This window comes from Onychostruthus taczanowskii, unplaced genomic scaffold (genome assembly GCF_017590055.1).
Source record: "Onychostruthus taczanowskii isolate IOZ18803 unplaced genomic scaffold, ASM1759005v1 scaffold37, whole genome shotgun sequence".
In the NCBI taxonomy this organism is placed as follows: Eukaryota; Metazoa; Chordata; class Aves; order Passeriformes; family Passeridae; genus Onychostruthus; species Onychostruthus taczanowskii.
In genome coordinates, this window is record NW_024501126.1 from 5,381,775 (window position 1) to 5,400,257 (window position 18,483).

The 18,483-nt window shown below is 39.9% G+C and overlaps 2 protein-coding genes across 2 annotated transcripts; one reads left to right on the forward strand and one right to left on the reverse strand.

Annotated features, from left to right (window-relative positions):
- Positions 1 to 430: 430 nt before the first annotated feature.
- Positions 431 to 8,395, forward strand: CUNH5orf49 (chromosome unknown C5orf49 homolog). The gene is made up of 4 exons (XM_041411781.1): positions 431 to 454; positions 498 to 758; positions 4,440 to 4,556; positions 8,078 to 8,395. The coding sequence occupies exons 2-4, from the start codon at positions 606 to 608 to the stop codon at positions 8,222 to 8,224; spliced, it is 417 nt and encodes a 138-aa protein (XP_041267715.1). The 5' UTR covers positions 431 to 454; positions 498 to 605; the 3' UTR covers positions 8,225 to 8,395.
- A 2,918-nt stretch (positions 8,396 to 11,313) lies between these two features.
- On the reverse strand, positions 11,314 to 18,482 carry FASTKD3 (FAST kinase domains 3). Its single transcript, XM_041411792.1, has 7 exons — positions 18,449 to 18,482; positions 16,645 to 18,105; positions 15,471 to 15,556; positions 14,888 to 15,050; positions 13,799 to 13,868; positions 12,365 to 12,479; positions 11,314 to 11,597 (listed from the first exon to the last, which is right to left on the reverse strand). Exons 2-7 carry the CDS (start codon positions 18,074 to 18,076, stop codon positions 11,499 to 11,501), a joined length of 1,965 nt encoding a protein of 654 aa, XP_041267726.1. The 5' UTR covers positions 18,077 to 18,105; positions 18,449 to 18,482; the 3' UTR covers positions 11,314 to 11,498.
- Position 18,483: the final 1 nt, after the last annotated feature.

The following is an 18,483-nucleotide window of genomic DNA, read 5'->3' on the forward strand; positions in this document are numbered from 1 at the left end:
GTAGGATATATGGACAAAGGTTCTTCACCCAGAGGGTGGCTGGGCACTGGAAAAGGCTCCCCAAGGAAGTGGTCACAGCATTAAGGCTGACAGAGTTCAAGAAGCATGTGAAAGCCTCTGCCCGAGTAGGTGAGCTGCTATCCAAAGAGAGAAGCCCAAGGTCCTCATGACACTGGCTCCTTATGACACTGGCTCCTTATTCTGGTGGAAATTCCATGCTGTGGTGTGGTTTTATTCAATGCACCCACTTAGAGGGGAATTTGGGGCTTAGTGCAAGCTGTCACAGAAAAAAAGTCAGTCCCGTTCAGCAAGGCTTTGCTCTAACCTTCACCCCCAGCTTTCAAGGACACAAAGGACCAGGGAGCTGGAGTCGCTGCACAAGAACTGAGACCAAAACTCCACTACCGGGTGTCCAGGTACTCACACTTCAGGTTTGACAGAGCTCTGCGGAAGGGACTCGGGGCCGGTTCCTGCCGGGCTGCCCGGGCCGCGGTGCCCCCCGAGTCCCCGAGCACCGGAGCCCATCGGTGCCCGGGGCCGGTTCCTGCCGGGCTGCCCGGGCCGCGGTGCCGAGGGCGTTGCCGGGTAACGGCGGCGGGGGCAGCATGGCCGCCAGCGGGACGCGCTTGGCGCAGGAGGCGCTCGGCAACGCGCCGGGGAGGAGACGGCCTGCCCTCGCCTCCTTCTCCGCCTTCAGCTTCGTCCCGCCCAAACGGGAAGGGCCTCCGGAGCTCAGCTATTACAGCCGGCCGCACAAGGTGAGGGAGTGAAGGGAGCGAGCCGGGACAGGCGGGGAGCAGCGCGGGGCGGAGGGACGAGGTTTCACCGTGGGTCTCTGCGCGGTGTAGACCCTCTGCTTGGACCCGGTGCAAAGCTCGGCCCTCATCATGAGCGACCTGGTCAGACAGGTGCCAAAAATCGTCATAGCGTCATAGAATGGTTTGGGTTGGAAGAGACCTTAAAGATCATCCAGTTCCAACCCCCCGATATGGGCAGGGACACCTTCCACTAGACCAGGTCCAATCCAACCTGGCCTTGAACACCTCCGGGGTGAGGCGTCCACAGCTTCTCTGGACAACGTGTTCTAGTTCCTCATCACATTCACAGTGAAGAATTTTTTTTCTGATACAGAAATGTGAGACATAAATCTCTATTACTAGGCTATCTAATGCCAAAATAACAAGTTTCACCATCAGTGGCCTTTGCAAAGTGTATTTGCTATTTGTGGATGGCAAATGAGGGTAAGGTCTTTCAAGATAACCGGATAACAACAAAAGGCGGAGACACTGTCTCCCAAGGACTGAGGATGGAACAGGCCACTTGGTGTCAATGAAATATGAGGCATTTTTAGGAGGAACACTAGGAAAGGCATTATCTGTCACTAGGGTTTGATGCAGGACCAGTGAATTTTATTGTAACACACACTCTTGGGAACCCTTTAATAAGAAACTTCCCCATTCTCATTTGAGGGAAAGGATTTTCCATGTGCATTGCATAAATTTTCTGCATGATCAGCTTTAATAAAGTCACTGGAGCTACTCAAAACAATAACATCAATATATGCCTCTGTTACTGAATGCTTCTGAAGGTAGTACAGTGCCACTCAACATGTGGTAACTCAAGTAAGCTGGCAGGGAGCTCACTCCTCACTCTGCTGCATTATGTCACCATTGCTCCTCATTCTGTCCTCATATTTAAAACCAGAAATGAAAACAATCTTACACCTTCTGCTTCAGCTGAGCTACAGTTCCTGGGTGGTGAAATTTTCTATGAAGTGTCATAGGAGACACTGAAGTTAGCAAGCTTTTTTTGGGAAAAAAAAAAAGGTTCTGAAATGCCTGTTATGTCAATGTAACATAGCAATGCTGTGGCAATTTATAAAGATAAATACAACCCGTGAGTCCTCTCCTCACCCAAGTGACAAGCTGTTGAATGCACCAAGCACCTGGCAGCACTGACTGGTGGTTTATGAGAGTTTGCAGGTCCTGTGTCCCTGGGATGTGGGCAGGGTACAGACCAGAGCACTGTGCTGGGTTTTGAATGAACAGCAAATTTCCTGCACTGACCTGGTGGCCCTGCTAAAAGACAAGAAGATTTCTCTCGTGACTCTTTTGTGTTGATTCCAGCATTACCTTGGCAAGGTGATCTGACCCAAAGGTCAGCAGGCACAGTTGGTGCCGTGCTTCACAAAAGAGTAGGGAGAGCACAACAAGAGTAAGGTTAGGGCAGGTAGAGGGCTGGCATGGTGCTCTTGGAGCTGGTGAGCTCACCAGTCTACACAGAATTAGCAGCTGTATGGTAGAGCTTTTCCTTACAATATAAGTCTGCTTTCACACTCACAAAGGTCTGGTTTGGGAAAAAAGCTGTTCCAGTGGCATGGAAACAAAAAGTGATAACAGCTGTTTAATAGGATTCTTCTCAGCCCAGGCCTTGGCCACAGGGGATTAAGCAGATTCAACCCATTCTTCTGAAAAATTTTGGAATTAGATAATTTGAATATTTTTATTTATAGACCCAAAGGAATCTCATCCCTTTTTGCAGCTTAAATACCTAAAACCAACCATGTATCAGAGACTGAAGCAGAGAGAAGTAGGAAGAAGATGGGCTTATTGCATGGCCAGAAGCCAGAAATTCCTGTATTTTAATCCCTTGGCTGACAGTTGCTCCCTGGATTGCTTTACATAAGTTACTGTAGCCAGTGTGCCTGGTGTTTCCTCTTCTGAGATGTGGAGAAAGCTATTACCTATTTTATGTGTGTCTGGAATACTAATGAATGCTTGCAAAGCATTTAGCTTTAGCAGCAGTACACAGAGGATGCCTACCCTGAGTGCGCATTTATCATCAGCTCTGTGTGACTCACTTGCTCTGGTGGGTTTAAGAAACAGCTTGCCACCACCACCACCCAGGCCAACCAAGTTATCATTTACAACAAAGAGAAACAGCAGCAGAAAGTTATCAGTGTATTGAGCAAAGAAGCGTTGTCTCTACAAATCTGGCATAAAATCCTAAACAGACATCTGGGACAGAGCTAGTTTTTGATATAACAGGCTGGGTGACTGTCTGCAAGTTCCAGAAAGGATGCTCTGACATGAGCAACAAATGACACTTACTCTTTCTTAGTCTGAAACAAGTAACAAATAGTGCCATATGAATACCAGCAAAGAGTAAACAACATTTCTGGTGGTGAGTACAAATTAAATGTCCGCTGAATGAAACTGGTAGTGTGGGGAAGAAAGGAGAAGCAAGGAAGCATGGAAATAATTGTGGAGATGAAATAATGTCCAGGGTGCTCTTGAACATGTCTGAAATCCTTTGAAGCTCAACAGTTTGTGAGAAGTGAAGGGGTGGATAGGTTAAATACGAAATAATCTCTCCTCATGGCAGAACCAAGTTTTGGAGATACCTTTACAAACAAAGCCTGAAATTACAGCAGTGTCTCACTAGTGCTCTTAACTATGGTTTCCTTTTAATGGAACTATTATAACCTTCTTGACCTGCCATGACTTGACTATATTTGGAGAATACCACTGTAATTTGAAAATCTCAAAGTACGTGAGATTTTCAAAGGTTAAATTTGACACACTGTAAAACTAGAGGACAAAAAAAAGCCCAACAAAATGCACCATTCTTTTAGTCAGCCATGCACAAAGCCAATGATGATTGACATTTTTAACAGAATATTGACCCTTAATGAAGTTCAGTAACAACTGACAGCTTATTTCAGTAGGGGATTTTCTTTTTAGTTTTTTTTCTTTGAAAAGTTTTTTTAGTTTTGAAATTGCTTTGATTCCATTTATGAGAACTTTTTGACTGGATTTCACAAACACCTTTGTTAGAAGAGCAGATCCTTTATGTTGCTTCTTTGGATGCAAACCATGTCAACAGTTGAACAACAATAGTATGGCTTGGCTTTATTTTAATGCCTGAAATATGTGTGTCATGAATACCACTGGATCACAGGATTACCTCTGTGGCACATTTCTCAATTCTGCTCTAAGCAGAAATTAAATTATGTTTACAGTGCAGGGTACCTTTGTCTGTTTGAAAGTTCCTGTTTTGCTTTTAAATAATTGTGCCAGATAATTTGACAAATACACACATTTAGGAAGGAGAATATTAACTGCAGAAAATTAAAACAGATCAGATCAATTTCCAAAATTACAACAGATTAGGGGGGGGGGGGGGGGGGAAAAGGGAAAGTTGCCACAAGAGAAATTTCAGAGCTGAACAACTTAATAAATGGTACCACATGTCATTAGGTAATTTTGCAAACGATTCAAAAGGACTGGCCCAAACTTCCTAATGAAGTCAGTAATACTACAGTTGTCATCATCTAATGCAATACATGCACTATTTAGGTATTGAATTAACTACGTGTGTTCTGTAATCTGTAAAATAAAGCAGTTATGTGAATTAGCCATTTTCCCCCTTTTTTCAAGACAGGAGATTTTTTCACCTATGATGCTGTTTTTGGAATACCAGAAGGCTACGACCAATATCTTCCACGATGTGACAGAAAACACGCAAAGGCTCGTGACCTTAAAATTAATGAGGAGGTAACCCTTTGATAAATTCATAACTATGTTTGTTTAAGGTGTTTTGTACTTTTTGCCATGACTGGAGGCTCTAGGCATTGTTTTACCCTTTACAAAGTAGCCCATACTGTAAGAAAGGAACTGGAAGGAGGACATCAGCCTGCAGGTTTAGGAGAAAGCATTATCCCGTGAAGACACCCAAATTAGCTCTTGCTCTTTCATATCCTGAAGATTTCCAGGTGACAAGACATATGCAAGTTAAAGCTAGGGGGAAGAGGCAAATTCTCTCTTGCAGAGTGCAGGGTGTACTCTGAACCATCTGTGCCCCTCAGGAGTTGTACTTCAGGTGGTTCTGCAGTTATTTCTGTGGTGCTTAAAAACTCTTTTCCCTGAGAGGGCTGGATTCAGAGGCAAAGACTTCACTACTGTCCTCTGACACCCACCCTCTCTACACCAGCATTTGTTGTGAAAGCCCATCTCTGAAGCTGGTGAGTTTATTAGGAAAACCTACACCAGATTGCCCTGCAGGGAGGAAATTAATAGGGAGCTAGTGCAAAGGTGTGGTCAATCATAAAGGATGGGCAAGTATTTGAGGCCAACAGAATCTGGGTTTGATGTGCAGCCAAACAGGTAAATACTCCCTTGGGAACAGAAATACTACAGTATATATGCATAAATGTATGTAGATGTATTTTTGCATGCAGCATCTGAATAATACACATATATACAGCCGTCTGTGTATGTAATTATATTTGTGCATACACACACAAAACTGCACACAGAGGCAGAGGCTGTCAAAAACCAAATGAAGTGTAACCTCTGTGTACTAATGACCTCAAAATCCCAATGAGTTCATGGGATATTAGAGTGATGGGTAGGCTAGGGATGTAGGGATGGCTGCCTGATTTGATGGTTATAGAGAAGGAAGAAGGAAGAGTGACACAAGAGTTCAAATTACTCTAATTTTGGTGCAATAAAATTGGTTTTTTCTGACAAAGCCCACTGCTTGGGATTCATCTCACTAGCAGTTATATATGCCAGACATTTCTGTGCAAGTGTATAGCCATAATGCCCTTCAACTCTGATATCAGTGCAGGAAGCATTAGATGCTCCCAAAGGAATCCCAGGAGTGCCCATTAGCATCACCTGCTCATGCCTAATAACTCAACTGCAAATCTGTGTATCTGTGTGAATGACTGCTCCAATTAGAAATTATGCTTTTTATTTAAACAAAACAAAGACAACCTCCCTCCCCTAGTACCAAGCATATTTTTCAAGTGGGGAATTTGTGTAGAAAGTTCATCAATATAAAGTTACAGCTTTTTACTGAGCTCTTGTGTCAACAAAACTCACTTTCCTATTGGCTTTTTTCCTAGAGCAAACTTGTATGGACCAGAATTCATACCAGCTGTGCTGGGCAGTGCAGACATGGGACTGTCCAAACAGGTGTCCCTTAATCCAGCCCTTTAATTAGCATGGATATACATCAAACCCACAGTTATTTAATACTACAACGCGATCCTCCTGCATGTCATGACACCCAACACTGTAACCATAACTAAGTGCAGATCACATACTCAATTCATCTTTATCACAGTGGCCCTCTCAGGCTTTATGTAATAATAACTAAATTATAAAAGTTAATAAATAAAAATGTCACAATTGACATCTTTTTCGTTCAACACTGAACACAGACAGACTGAACTCACCACAGTACACTGCTTTACTTGAGCTGGAAAAAAAGCAAATCACTGCAAGTAAGCCCCTCATTTCCTGCAGGTAACCTGGGTGCACCCAGGAATTCAAGAGTACAGTGACAGATACTCGGTTTAGCTACATGCAGCTGAATAACTGCAGTGGAGTATGTGCTCAGGGCTGCCATTGCTGATTGCAAGTGCTAACAGTGCTAGAATTACACACTGCGAGGGCGGGCAGCAGGATGCTTCCCAGCCAACTGTTGGAAAATCTGAAACCCACTGAATGCCAAACCCACAAAGATGAAATGCCAGTGTGCACAGTCAGTGCTGTGCTACCAAGGATGCCGAAAACTGATTTCAAATAAACTTATTTATTTAAAAGGAACATAAACTATTGGAAATACATACTGCTGCCTGTCATTAGCACTGTAAACCCTGAATTTCTAGCCAAGTCTTTCTTGATGGTACAAAGATCTTTTAGTTTCTCACTTTTCAGCATTTATCCACAACTAGGGCAGGGGAGGAAATGATCTTAATTTTGCCTGCCACTCTTCTTGACTTGATTTTCATTCTGCTGGAGTTAAAAGTTGGTGTACTGAATAGCTTTTAATAGGGTGGAGTAAGGTGGGCAGGAGAACTGGGAGATAAATGGTTGTTTTGAAAATGAGCTTTTGTATTGAGTGGGTTAGTTTGTTTGTTTGTTTGTTTGTTTGTGAAAAGTGTTTACAGCATCTTTCCAAGAACCTCAGGTTCTGTCCATAAGGCTGGAAATGTCTCTAAGCTGACTGCCCTGCTATGATATCCTGCCAATCTGTGCTCCCACCCGCATCCTTGCAGGACCTAAGTGCTGATTTGCTCAGGCTTGTGTCTGTTGCAGCAAAGAAGTAATTTGCTTGCACTCAAACTACAGTGTAGCATCTGCATTTTGATTTGCCTTTTAGATACTATGTATAAGACTAGAAAAACACATTGCAGACCAAGGCTTACTGTGTTAGTCAGTGTGCAAACATACAAGCAGCCTGATAAAGCTGAGACCTTTGGCTAGGGAAAGAAAAACAAACAAATCTTGTCTTCTGACGCCGTAGCTCCCTGTTGCTCTAACACAGGAAGGAACTGCAGATTGCAGATAGTGATTGCACAGTCACTTAAAGTGCAGCTTACTAAGAACAAGATCAAAATCTTTTCTTGGTCAGGTTGTTTTTCATCAAGTCCACTTTCCATCATGGCAAAGCAGTTATTTCTGTAATTTTACAGCTACAAGTATTTTTAGTAAAAGGTTTCATTGTGCAGAACTAAAGTAGTATATGCTTTATTTCCTTCAGGGAAAGCTTGCATGGACTAGTGGTTGCTCAAGGTTTTCCTTTAGGCTTTGATTTTTTTCACACTGTGCTTTCAACTGAATTGTGCAAGCAGGGTAGGTATTCCTCTAACAGGGGGCACAAATCTCTCCTATTTTTCAAAAGAATCATGCAACTCAGTGCACAAAAAAAATAAAAATAAAATCTGTGCTTTTCTAGCATTTAGTTACCCAGTAATCACATGGTAATCACATGTGTTTGTATGTATTTGTGTAAAAAAATTATCAGTCCACAACTCCGTATCTTATCATCTTGTCATCTAGTGACACATTCATGTTTTACTAAGATAAAAATAACATGAAAAACTAGGGCAGGGATAGAACAGTAAGGGTGCTAAACAAATACTAAACATGCTAAACATGCATGTTAGCTGTACAGTTCTGTCAGTTATTTTACCCATGGCCACAGCACATTTAGCAATAGAAAACTGCCATGTTTTCTATTCACCCTGTGATTTTCTTCTAAGGTGACTTTTGTGTTTTCACAGGAAATGGCAAGACCTGTTCCTGTGCTTACATCTTCAGAGTATGGGAAGCGCTTACATATGCTCTTAGACCCAGCAACCGGAGAGCATGCAAGGGTTAATAGCGTGCACGCAGCAATCTACGGGGAAGGCAGCCGCCCTGCTCACTGAAAAAACCTTCTCCAGCTCTGGATCCCTGGGTAATCTCTTGTATCTGTCATTTCCAGAAACATTTATCTGGAAAACAACCTAACACTTTGAAAAGCAATACGGTGCTTTTGCCTTTTCCTCTACAGTTTATCTAATGAGAATTATCTGGATTAAAAATAGGGTGAAATAGCAGCTGCACTTTTTCTTATGCTAACTAAAATGCATGTCTTTTCCTTACATTGTCACAAAAATCTCATGAAGAGCAGCACCAACAAGAACTTTCAGAACATTTTAGGCAGCAATGCTGGGAATGAGATCTACTGGGTCAAAAGGTGTGTCTGCAATCCTGGGCACTGCCTCTACATAACCATTTACAGACCTAACATTTTAAATAAGTTTGTCCATCAAGGTATCAGTAGTCACAGATTTTCCAATCCTTATAGAGTTGCTAGAGAATTAGGAGACATCGTTTTATGTACACAACAGCTGAAATGGATATTCAGCTCAGAATTTTCAAAAGTGTATGGGCTTATGTGCTTAGCAGTTTCACTAGACTTCAAGTGGAACTCAAAAGGAACTTCTGAGCACTTGGCATTTGAAGAGACAAAATCTGGATTTAGCTGAATTCGGACATTCAATTCACTGACCCACTCTAGGAATGGCATCTGGCTGATTTAACAAGAAAAATCATCATTGGTTCTGTATCAAATCTGAAAAAAATGGGGAAAAATACTAAGAATACTAGCAGAACAAGCACTAAATAATTTGGTGGAAAGGGTGAAAAAAACATAAAGATTTGAGCAGTAGCCATATAAAAAGCATGTTTAGCACAAATGTCTAAATCTGTTGAAACATTTGATGCCTTGCACTTTCACAGAATCTAGTATTAAGATTTTAAGGTAATTTCATAAATTTCTCCTGCAGAGTATGCATCAGTTTGGTTCTCAAGAGCTGTTGATCCTGTTGTTGTTTAAGGCTGAGGCAGTATTGTTCAGAAAGGAACAGCCAAAGTGATCATACCAGAAAAAGGACTGGAAGTCTACAGCTGTGACTGACACTGGTTTTGTCAGGTATTTAAACACAGGAAATCTGTGTCATTTGTAAATACAGTGAGACACCTAGTGGAAAGAAAAAAAAAAGAAACAAAAATCTTCTAAATCTGGAACCTGAAAAAGTAGTAAATTAGGCAATCAATAGCACTTGTTTGACATGATGTGAGAAGCAGAGCACAGAGAGCAGCCCATTCTGAGAGATGTTACTTTCGTTATTCATGACCTGCAGTGCTTCTACATTCAATGGGCTATGGACAAAAGAACATTAATGGCTACATTCCTTTTCAAAACTAAACACTTCACTAAACAAATTCAGCAGCATTAAATGAATCATAGTAAGAACAAAGGGAGAAGGAAATGTTTTCTAATACCACAATGCTTTTCCAAAAATCGGTATCAAAGTTTACACTAGTGAAGAATGAGATTGAATATGGCCATATTCTTAGCAGGTTATTTTTACTTTGGGACACTCAGTACAAATTGCTTTTCTGAAGTAGCCTTACTATATTTACAAACCATCTGTTTGAAAAACTATTGGAAATGAAATTTGTTTGAAAATACCACCACCTTCTGGCCTGTGTGAGAAATAGGCATCACTTCCACCACAGAGGAAGTCAAACATCAAAACACCAGTTTTTTTCCTAAATCGTTTCTTTGCTTGTCACACCCTTCTCATCCCTACTCACTTTTGAAGATCTTTCACAGGTTGATCTTCTCATTACTTGTTTCTCATTCAGTTCTGAATAATTCATTTCTTCCTTCAGTGCTCAGTGTCAAAAGAACACCCTGACAATTTCTTCTGTATTAGTGATAAGTTCTCATAAACGCTTGCAAAGTCATTTCAGCTCTTCTGAAATGGCTAGAATGACAAATTCTTAAGTTATTGATGTTCTGAGCTTACTTTACACATTGGAGAGCACCTTTTGGCCTTCCCTCACCTGTCAGTGTTGACATACTACTGTGAGGAAGAGTTTCATACATGCAAAAAATTAACATGGACAGAATGGACAGTGTATACAATGTAAAGCGTATTCTGGATTTTGTATCCAGTAATCTCCAGAGATTGTTGGGGCAATTGACAGACACCTGCAACTCACAAATTATAGGAAAGAAAAACTGGCCACATTCTGTATCTACTGGTGAAATATACAGAACATCAATGATGTGAAAGTTCCACCTTTTTTGTACCAAAACAACAGTGAAAATCAAACTAGGTAATGGTGGGAATTCTCCTTTGCTAGTCATTAATAGTAATTCCACACAGAGAGGAAGCACAAGCTAACATGGAAATGTGTTAGATGGCTGTTCATCAAGAATACATGATGTAATCAGCACTAAAGCTCTCCTGTTTTCCCTTCATCATCTGCAAAGCAATATACTGACCCAAGTTAGGGCACTTGTTCTGGCTAAAGTAGGTACTAGTTCTCAGTTGCAGAATTTCTGTTCATACATAAAAAATGGCTGCCATGGGACATGGTTCTTCTGAGCTTCAAAGCGTAAGTTTCTGTAACCCAAAGGAACTCTGGAGTGCATACAGGACCCCATTTAGACAGTTTAGCTAAAACTGCCACCAAAGGCAACACCACAAACAGAGTATGTCCGGAACACTGGGTGGCCCCACAGAGACAGTTGTACAAGTCCATAGCCTGTGGCAGCTGTTACTTTACAAAGTAAAGCAAATCCTTTTTATTAAAAATTTTCTTATTTTCTGTAAGGCATTGCTATTTATTGAACAGCACTCTGCATGTCTTAAATAAAACCAATAAGCCAATACTGCTTCTGCAACTATTTCAAATTTTACTTTTATGAAACACTTGGGAAATTATGCGAGCAGTGGTAAGTAAATTGCACAATTTCTTCTTATACTGTCAAGAAGAACCCTGATCAGTAGGTATTCTGTAGGCATATTCTGTACATCCAGACTGGCCAGTACCCTTCAACAGTCACACGTGGCTGTTTGCAGCTGTGAATTAGAACCAGTTAAAAATACAAGGGAAAAGCAGCACTGACTGTCTGGAACTTATATCTGTAAACATGTAATAAATACTGAAACAAATCTTAAGAAAATATATGCTCTTTATTACTCTTTACATGTCAATTCCAAATATTGGAAGGTTACACACTCAGAAGCTCACATTTTCTGAGGTGGAGTTACTCAGAAAAAAATAGTTTTTCTTCCATGCACAGAATTTACACTTTGTAGTACAGAAGGTCATCCTGTTATCCAGTAGTATCCTCCAGTGTCAGTTGCTGAGTCCATATGTACAAGGAAAGATTTTTTTGTGTAGATAATCCGCTATTTTTGTGGTATTTTGTAGATTTTCTATCTCAAAAAATGGAATCTGGAAACAAAACAGAAACAATTGCTGAAAATACCTTTTAATAAACAATTGGGTAAGACTGCTGTTCATTAAGCAGATGCAAAACTACACATCAAATACTTATTTTGTTTTAAAACTAACGATTTAATCCTAAATGTACTATTGATCTATAAATTACCTGAAGATAAATTACTATTAAAAAAAAAGTTATATTTATTACAGTTTAAACTAAGCTAAATATTATGGTGTTAGGCTTACATAATAAGTAATGATAAGTGGAAAATAAAATCTCAAGAAATGAACAGCTTTCATTCCAATTATGTTTCAAGAAAAATATACCTCTATTAATTCAATAGTCAAAATAAAGGTTATACTCTGTTGTGAAAATATTGTTTACAATACAAAACAACTTCTTTTTTTTTTACTCCTCTTTTTAAACTCCAAACCTTTTAATAAAGTATTTGATTGAAAATTCCAATTGTAATGAACTCTTACATAACAATTTCTTTAATTCAAGATTTGAATCTTAATCACAGAAGATAAGTACTCTTGCAAACAGCAACTATGTGGCAAAAAACACAGACAGAATACACTAATTGATTCAAGGAAGAAAAAGGTAATTCTGTACACCTTCAAAAAGGCAAAAACTAGGCAGAAAGAATGTAATATAGAGAGAACAAGACTACATCTACTTTAGGAATTAATTGAAACTACAATTTTAGGTATTGTAAAATAATTTTTTACTTGTTTTCTTAGAGCAAAAGTACATCGCTGTCTTTGGACTTTACCTGCACAACTTCATAACCAAGTAACTGAAGATGTCTCTGTTTAATAGCTTCTTCTCCCAAGAGATTGTGACTATGAGCACAAAATCTATTTTGACCATCAACACACAGGGCAATTCTAAAATTAAGCATAAGTGTAATATCAAAAAAAAAACCCCAACAAACCCACAAAAATCAATTACTTTAATCACCACAACTACTGCAGTTCCTAAGAAGCAGGAGACAATACCTCCCTCTTACACCTCGTTGAATCAGATGTAGGATGGGAGTTATCTAGTTCAGGATAATTTACATCACTCAATTTAAGGGTGGGAGGTGAAACCCTGAAACTTAGTGAATCTGGAAACCTTTTTTATTTGCTCTGAACAAAAATTACCATGCAAGTTAATAGTTTTTTTTTAATGCTATGATTAGTAAGCTGTTTTGAATTCTCCTAGAAAGAATGCCTCGGCTAGAAAACATTTCAGCATCTAAATGTATTTAACTTGCTAATTTACCTGTTAAATCAATTAGAGTTCAAACTGAGTTTAAGCTACATCTGTTTTAAGTTAAACCAGTATACATGGTTGGCAGCATGGATTATAATAATATTTTTACTTCTGGGTGATAAAAATCCCATCAACTTAATCCAAGGTTTTTATATCTACTGTTAAAAAGTTGCTTAAATTTTCAGTATGCTAAGCATACTGTGGCTTTATTTACTTTATGAAAGCTACTACTTAAAAAACACAAAACATTGGAGCTCATTCTTAAGCATTTAAGCATGGACTCTTGGAAAGAACCTATATTAGTCTCTGAGTCTTATGTGAATGTGTGCTGGTTTCAGCTTAAACCACAACAGAAGATTACACGGGAGAAAGCCTAACCTCTTCAAAGACTTTTGCTTTGTTCACACAGTGCAGCTGCAATTGTCACATAGGCAGGTTGCTTAACTTTGTATCCAAGGCTTCCCAAAGTAACCCTTCTTTAATATACTTTTAAACACGTACGTATTTTGCAATGAAAAAAAACCCAGCATCTGTAGCAAATATCCTTATTATTCACGAGTCCTTGCAGAAGTAAATTTCTGAACTCAAACTGGCTCAAAGTCTGTTAAATCTTTGCAAATACACTCAGTTAGAATTTAGTTTTAATTTGAAAATGAATTACTGAATTTCAAAATAGATTACTATAATCCAAATAAGGATCACTTGATTTAGACTGTCACTGAGTAAAGAAACCAACTGTCTGACACTGCATAGTCAGGTGGCAAAACAATGAGCAAAAAGCAGACTGTTAATTTTGTCCTTCTGCCAGTGGTTTCAGTGTGAGACCTGAACTTTGTTGAAATCAATGGCAAAACTGCAAATAGCTAAAATTTAGCCAGGTTTTCACCCTGGATGCGCTTTCCTAGTGTAAATCAACATTTTAGTTTAGTGGTTTCTTTTATTCTCTTACCGTCTGTGTACCTCTTCAAGTTGGGCCGCAGGCAATACAAAACCTTCTTCATCTAATTTAATCTCAATATCTTGTGTAGGTGAAAAAAAAGAAGTGACATTGAACATCATTTCTTATAACAAACTTTCTACTGTAATTCTCATCTTCTCACAGTTGTTTTATTAAACAATTATAATACTATCACAATTTTTTTTTTTTTTTTGTATCACAGAGGCTGGCAAAAGTTGTATAGACTTAACACAAACGAGTGATAATTAGTAACAGTTCAGCCTTTCATGATGCTAACAAAATAGTATTCCAAGTCCACTCAAAACTCCAACACAGTTAAATGGTGTTTTGCTGTGCTAGCTAGGGTCTCTGGAATTTATTTTGAGGGCTGTGGGGAGAGACACACTTTCTCCCTCTACTAGATTCAACATCCTCATGAAAGCTGACACACAGAGTAACTCTGGAATCATCCCCCTTTTTTATTTTTTTAAAAATCCCCCTGACATCCATGGTGTCCCAAGACTCCCTTCCCTCAACATCTTATTATCATCCACCCCTCCTGGGCACGTGATTTTTCTCATCACTTCCTTCTATTTCCTGCTGCACACAACACTCTGTTTTGCTCACTCCTGCCTTACAGCCACAAACCGCACCGACTGTGCTGTCAGCAGCTCTTGCTGAGAGGAGAGGAGCCCAGCTGAGCAGGGCTCACAGCTGGCCACCTTCCTTTCTCTACTCACCACTAAAGCAGGGAGATCAGGCAAGTGGCTTTGCCTCATTTTGCTGTACATGATACAAATTGTTTAACAGATAAGGAGCTGATAATAAAAACACAGAAAACAAGCAGCTGTTAGCAGCTGTTTTCAAGGCAGACTGGCTGCCTAAATATCAATCTGCAGTGCTTTTCTCTCCTTTCCTTTCCTTTCCTTTCTCTGGCTCTAAAAATTATTTACTTAAAGTTCCCAAATTTCAGATCTTTTACAGAAATTCGTATCCCAGTTTCTTTTTCTGTATTTGCAGAATTTAGACTGCCCACAAAGGAAATTATAGCTTTGGCACCATACACACACATTTCTGTTAATCTAAAGAAATTATACTTACCAACTACATAGAAATACGGTGTTGATACCTCTGATGCAAAATATATTCTTTTTTTCAGTAAATAAAGTAATCCTGTCTTCACCCTTTTAATGAGATGAACATCAGGAGAACTCTGAGGCGTGGGAAAGGCCTTTACTTGGTACTTAGAAAGGAGTTTTGGACCCTAGATAGCGACAGAAAATCAAATCAAAAAAGGGAGATAACATTTTTGTAATTACCTCATATTAACATAGCAAAATGTATTCTGTGCATTTCAAAGCCAAGTCTATTGAGTCTAACTGTAGGTCTATAGAGACCTACAGTCTAAGGTATGATCTGCTGAAAACTTAAAATCACCCAAACAACCACAAGAACATCCTCAGGAAGCTTCAATGCTTTCATGTTCATGAGAAATGCACAGCTGTTTCCATTCATACAAATATATCAAGTAATTCAATAAGGTAGAAATGCTCCATATTTTCATAAAGGAAAATTGGTTTGTCCAATGCTTTTTATGAGAAATACAGAAAACTAAGTATAAGTAGGGCCCTAATGCCCTTATCACCTTTTGTTAACATCACTTCAGGTTTCACATGTACTGTACCTCATAAAATGGGCACTCCAGGGTGACAGTCAGAAAAAGCTGGGTTAGCTGGGACATAACAACTCTGTTCAGACCAGGCGGCTGAGCTGAAACAACAACATTCAGGTTTTCAGGTGTACCTTCCATAAAGTATCTTTACAAAAACCATAATGTAGAAGTTAGGAAAAGTTATTCAGTATGATATGCAGAAAAGCTATTTAATCATTAAAATTCTCAGTACTTCTTTCAATTAACAGAAAGATCAGTATGAAATTACACAGGTAGAAAAATGAGAAAATTATTTACAGAAATATCAATACAAAAATACAAAATAGCAAGATCTTTGTTAAAACTGTCATATTCTTTCACAAAAACATGAGGATCCAAAACATGCATGGCATTCTACACAGAAGAATAAGTTTGAGTTGAAGTCTTAGATAAACATTTCCTTCTTATAATCACTTTTCCCCAAGTTACAATCCCAGGATCTCATAGTTTCTTTTTTTTTTTTTTTTTTTTTTTAAATCTGCAAGTTGTGGATAATACCAAATAATTTCTGGAGATTTGTCTGCTTTGTAAAAATCAATTCCTTCAGGTATTTCATGTTGTTGAAAAATTAAGTGACCAAAACTTCTAATCACTTTGAAAACTTTGGCTTAATTTTATTAGTAGAGCAATCTTAGTGAAATCTTATTAAGTCAGTCATCTTTCTGGCATGGCTTACACCTCTCTACAATGACCCTAAAAATGCATTAGTACCAAATAGAGAATACCTCAAAATTATGTGTTATTCATAATAGTTTTGTGTCCAAAAGCACTAAAATAATTAGAGCCAAGAACAGGCTACCACATGGGAGATATTTTAGCATCATGTATAAGACAAGGACAAACGTGGGGAACACCAGGTCACTGTTTTTTAGAAAATCAGAAGAATTAGCTGAAATAATTATTTTAAAGGAATTTAAGTCTGTGTTTCAAAACCGTACAGTGCAATTTTCAAACCCAACTAAATGACATACATGAAAGACAATGGCAACTGTGACAAGGAAGCTTCAGCCTTTGGTCTCCTGATCACTATTTTCCAGTCACTGCTGATTTGACAAATTAAATTGATTAAAAAATAGGTACTCGACAAAAGACAAACTCCATAATAGAAAGAAATGTGGAACATCTCAAGAGAAATTCTGCTCCTTACCTTGAAGCTTTTGCAGAAAATAGGGACTAAATATTTTTGGCAGGAAATTTATCGGATAACGTTGAATAAGGACACACGAGTGTAGCAGGTTCAGCAAGGTGTGGGGCTGAAAGTGCCTCAGGCGGGTATGCAGCACAGTTTCAAGCTTCCTAAACAAGGAAGAAGCACTTGGAGGCAGGTAGTTAAGAGTCCCAAATGGGATAATATATGCAGCAATCTGGTCAGTGGTAAGTCTGTCAGCACTGGAAATGAAATCTTCTGACACTGCATCAAAGATGGGCTTTGAAAGGATCATCTTTCTGCAGCAATACTGCATGACCTTGCTGACTGTTTGAGGATGCATAGTGCGGATGGACTTGGGGACATGTCTTTCCAGTGCCTCTGTAAAAATTTGCATTTTTTGCCCAAAGTATAGGAAAGCTTCCAGTACATTTACCAGTTCATGATCTGTGAAATATGGAACATGCTTCACTGAATGTTTACACAGTGCAGTGACTAAGAGAACTGCCTGAGTCTGACAAAGAACCACCAGTGAATTCAGTATTACACTCACAGACTTTGGGCTTAGCTGGGAAACGGTGCGTGAAGTGACACTGTTCAGTCTGTTTAGCAAATGTTGGCATTGTTTCCCTTCCCTCACAGTCACTTGCAGTATCCTATAAACCATCACTATTTCCCTGGGACTCCAACTCTTAATGTCTCTTTCTTGTATGTGGTTCACAATTTGTTCCAGTGTCGCACAACTTGGGGCTTCTAACTCAAGCAAACTCTCTCCGAGAGCACACAGATTTTCAGCAGTCAGCTGTCCCCTGCCAAGCCGCTCCTCGCTCTCCGAAAGCAGGCTTGTCATCAGCGTGCTCTGCGGATCTATACGGAGTTTTATCAAAGCCTGCAAGGCATTCAGCAGCCCCGTGTTTGACAGTTTTGAGGATTCAAATTCAAACTGGAAGCATAAAGCCCTGAAAACTTCATTCTCTAACAGTCCAGGGTTTTTAAGACCATTGTCATCCACCTCAACTTCAGAAATCTTCTGCAGGGCTCCTGAGGCCATTGTATCAGACATGACCTCTAGAGAGCTAAGAAAATAAAAAATCTCTTTTGATGTACAAAGGTTGTTCAACTTCTTGAAAAATAATTGTTCATCCATCCGCACATTATTTGATTTAGTACAGTTCATCATATCTCCACAAAGATGCACAGCTTCATTAACAGAAAGTGGCTGCGCCTGCAGTTGTACATGTTTTTTCCTACAAAACGTATACTGAGATTTATCTTTGACACACAGCATCCTCATGGCCATGGAGCTACAGTTTTGGGGTTTTTGCTGCCCACTGATGAAGTTCAACCTTTTGCTTAGGGTCATCAAAGCAGACCTGCTTGCTGGTGTGCTGGATGAATACAACTGGAAGCTTTTGCGGCTGATCAAAGCCATATTGAATCAAGTGAATTCTGAAATGATGCCTAGGGGAAGAAAAATAGATATGTAGTCTGGAAAACACCACCAGGGTCACTAAAATGCAGAATAAAACCACAACCCCAATCCTTTTGGCGGGCTGGAAAGATGGGTACGCTCCATCTCCCGCGACCACAAGCACAGAGAGCAGAAATGCCAATGCCAGGAGCGGCGACCCCTGTGTGACAGGGTGCCCCGTGTTCCCGCAAGGACACTGGCAGACGAATAGGAGCCTTCGCCTGCCACCCCCGCGGCACCGGCGCGGCCCCTCCATCCCCCTCCGCCCCAGCACCTACTGCCGCTCCGCCCCGGGAGCACCCGGCCGTGCCGGGGCAGCCGCGGCGGCCTCACCTCGGCAGCCATCACGGGCAGCGCGGCGCCTGCCG

What these genes read in the sequence shown, in the direction of transcription:
- FASTKD3 (XM_041411792.1), bottom strand. Translation starts at nt 18,076, where the DNA reads ATGGCTTTGATCAGCCGCAAAAGCTTCCAGTTGTATTCATCCAGCACA. An exon ending in TTTTCTGCAAAAGCTTCAAG is followed by an intron (nt 15,557 to 16,644) that starts GTAAGGAGCAGA and finishes TTGTTGTTTCAG; the next exon opens with CTCAGCCGCCTGGTCTGAAC. An exon ending in CTTGAAGAGGTACACAGACG is followed by an intron (nt 12,480 to 13,798) that starts GTAAGAGAATAA and finishes GCTTAATTTTAG; the next exon opens with AATTGCCCTGTGTGTTGATG.
- CUNH5orf49 (XM_041411781.1), top strand. Translation starts at nt 606, where the DNA reads ATGGCCGCCAGCGGGACGCGCTTGGCGCAGGAGGCGCTCGGCAACGCG. An exon ending in ATTACAGCCGGCCGCACAAG is followed by an intron (nt 759 to 4,439) that starts GTGAGGGAGTGA and finishes CCTTTTTTCAAG; the next exon opens with ACAGGAGATTTTTTCACCTA. An exon ending in ACCTTAAAATTAATGAGGAG is followed by an intron (nt 4,557 to 8,077) that starts GTAACCCTTTGA and finishes GTGTTTTCACAG; the next exon opens with GAAATGGCAAGACCTGTTCC.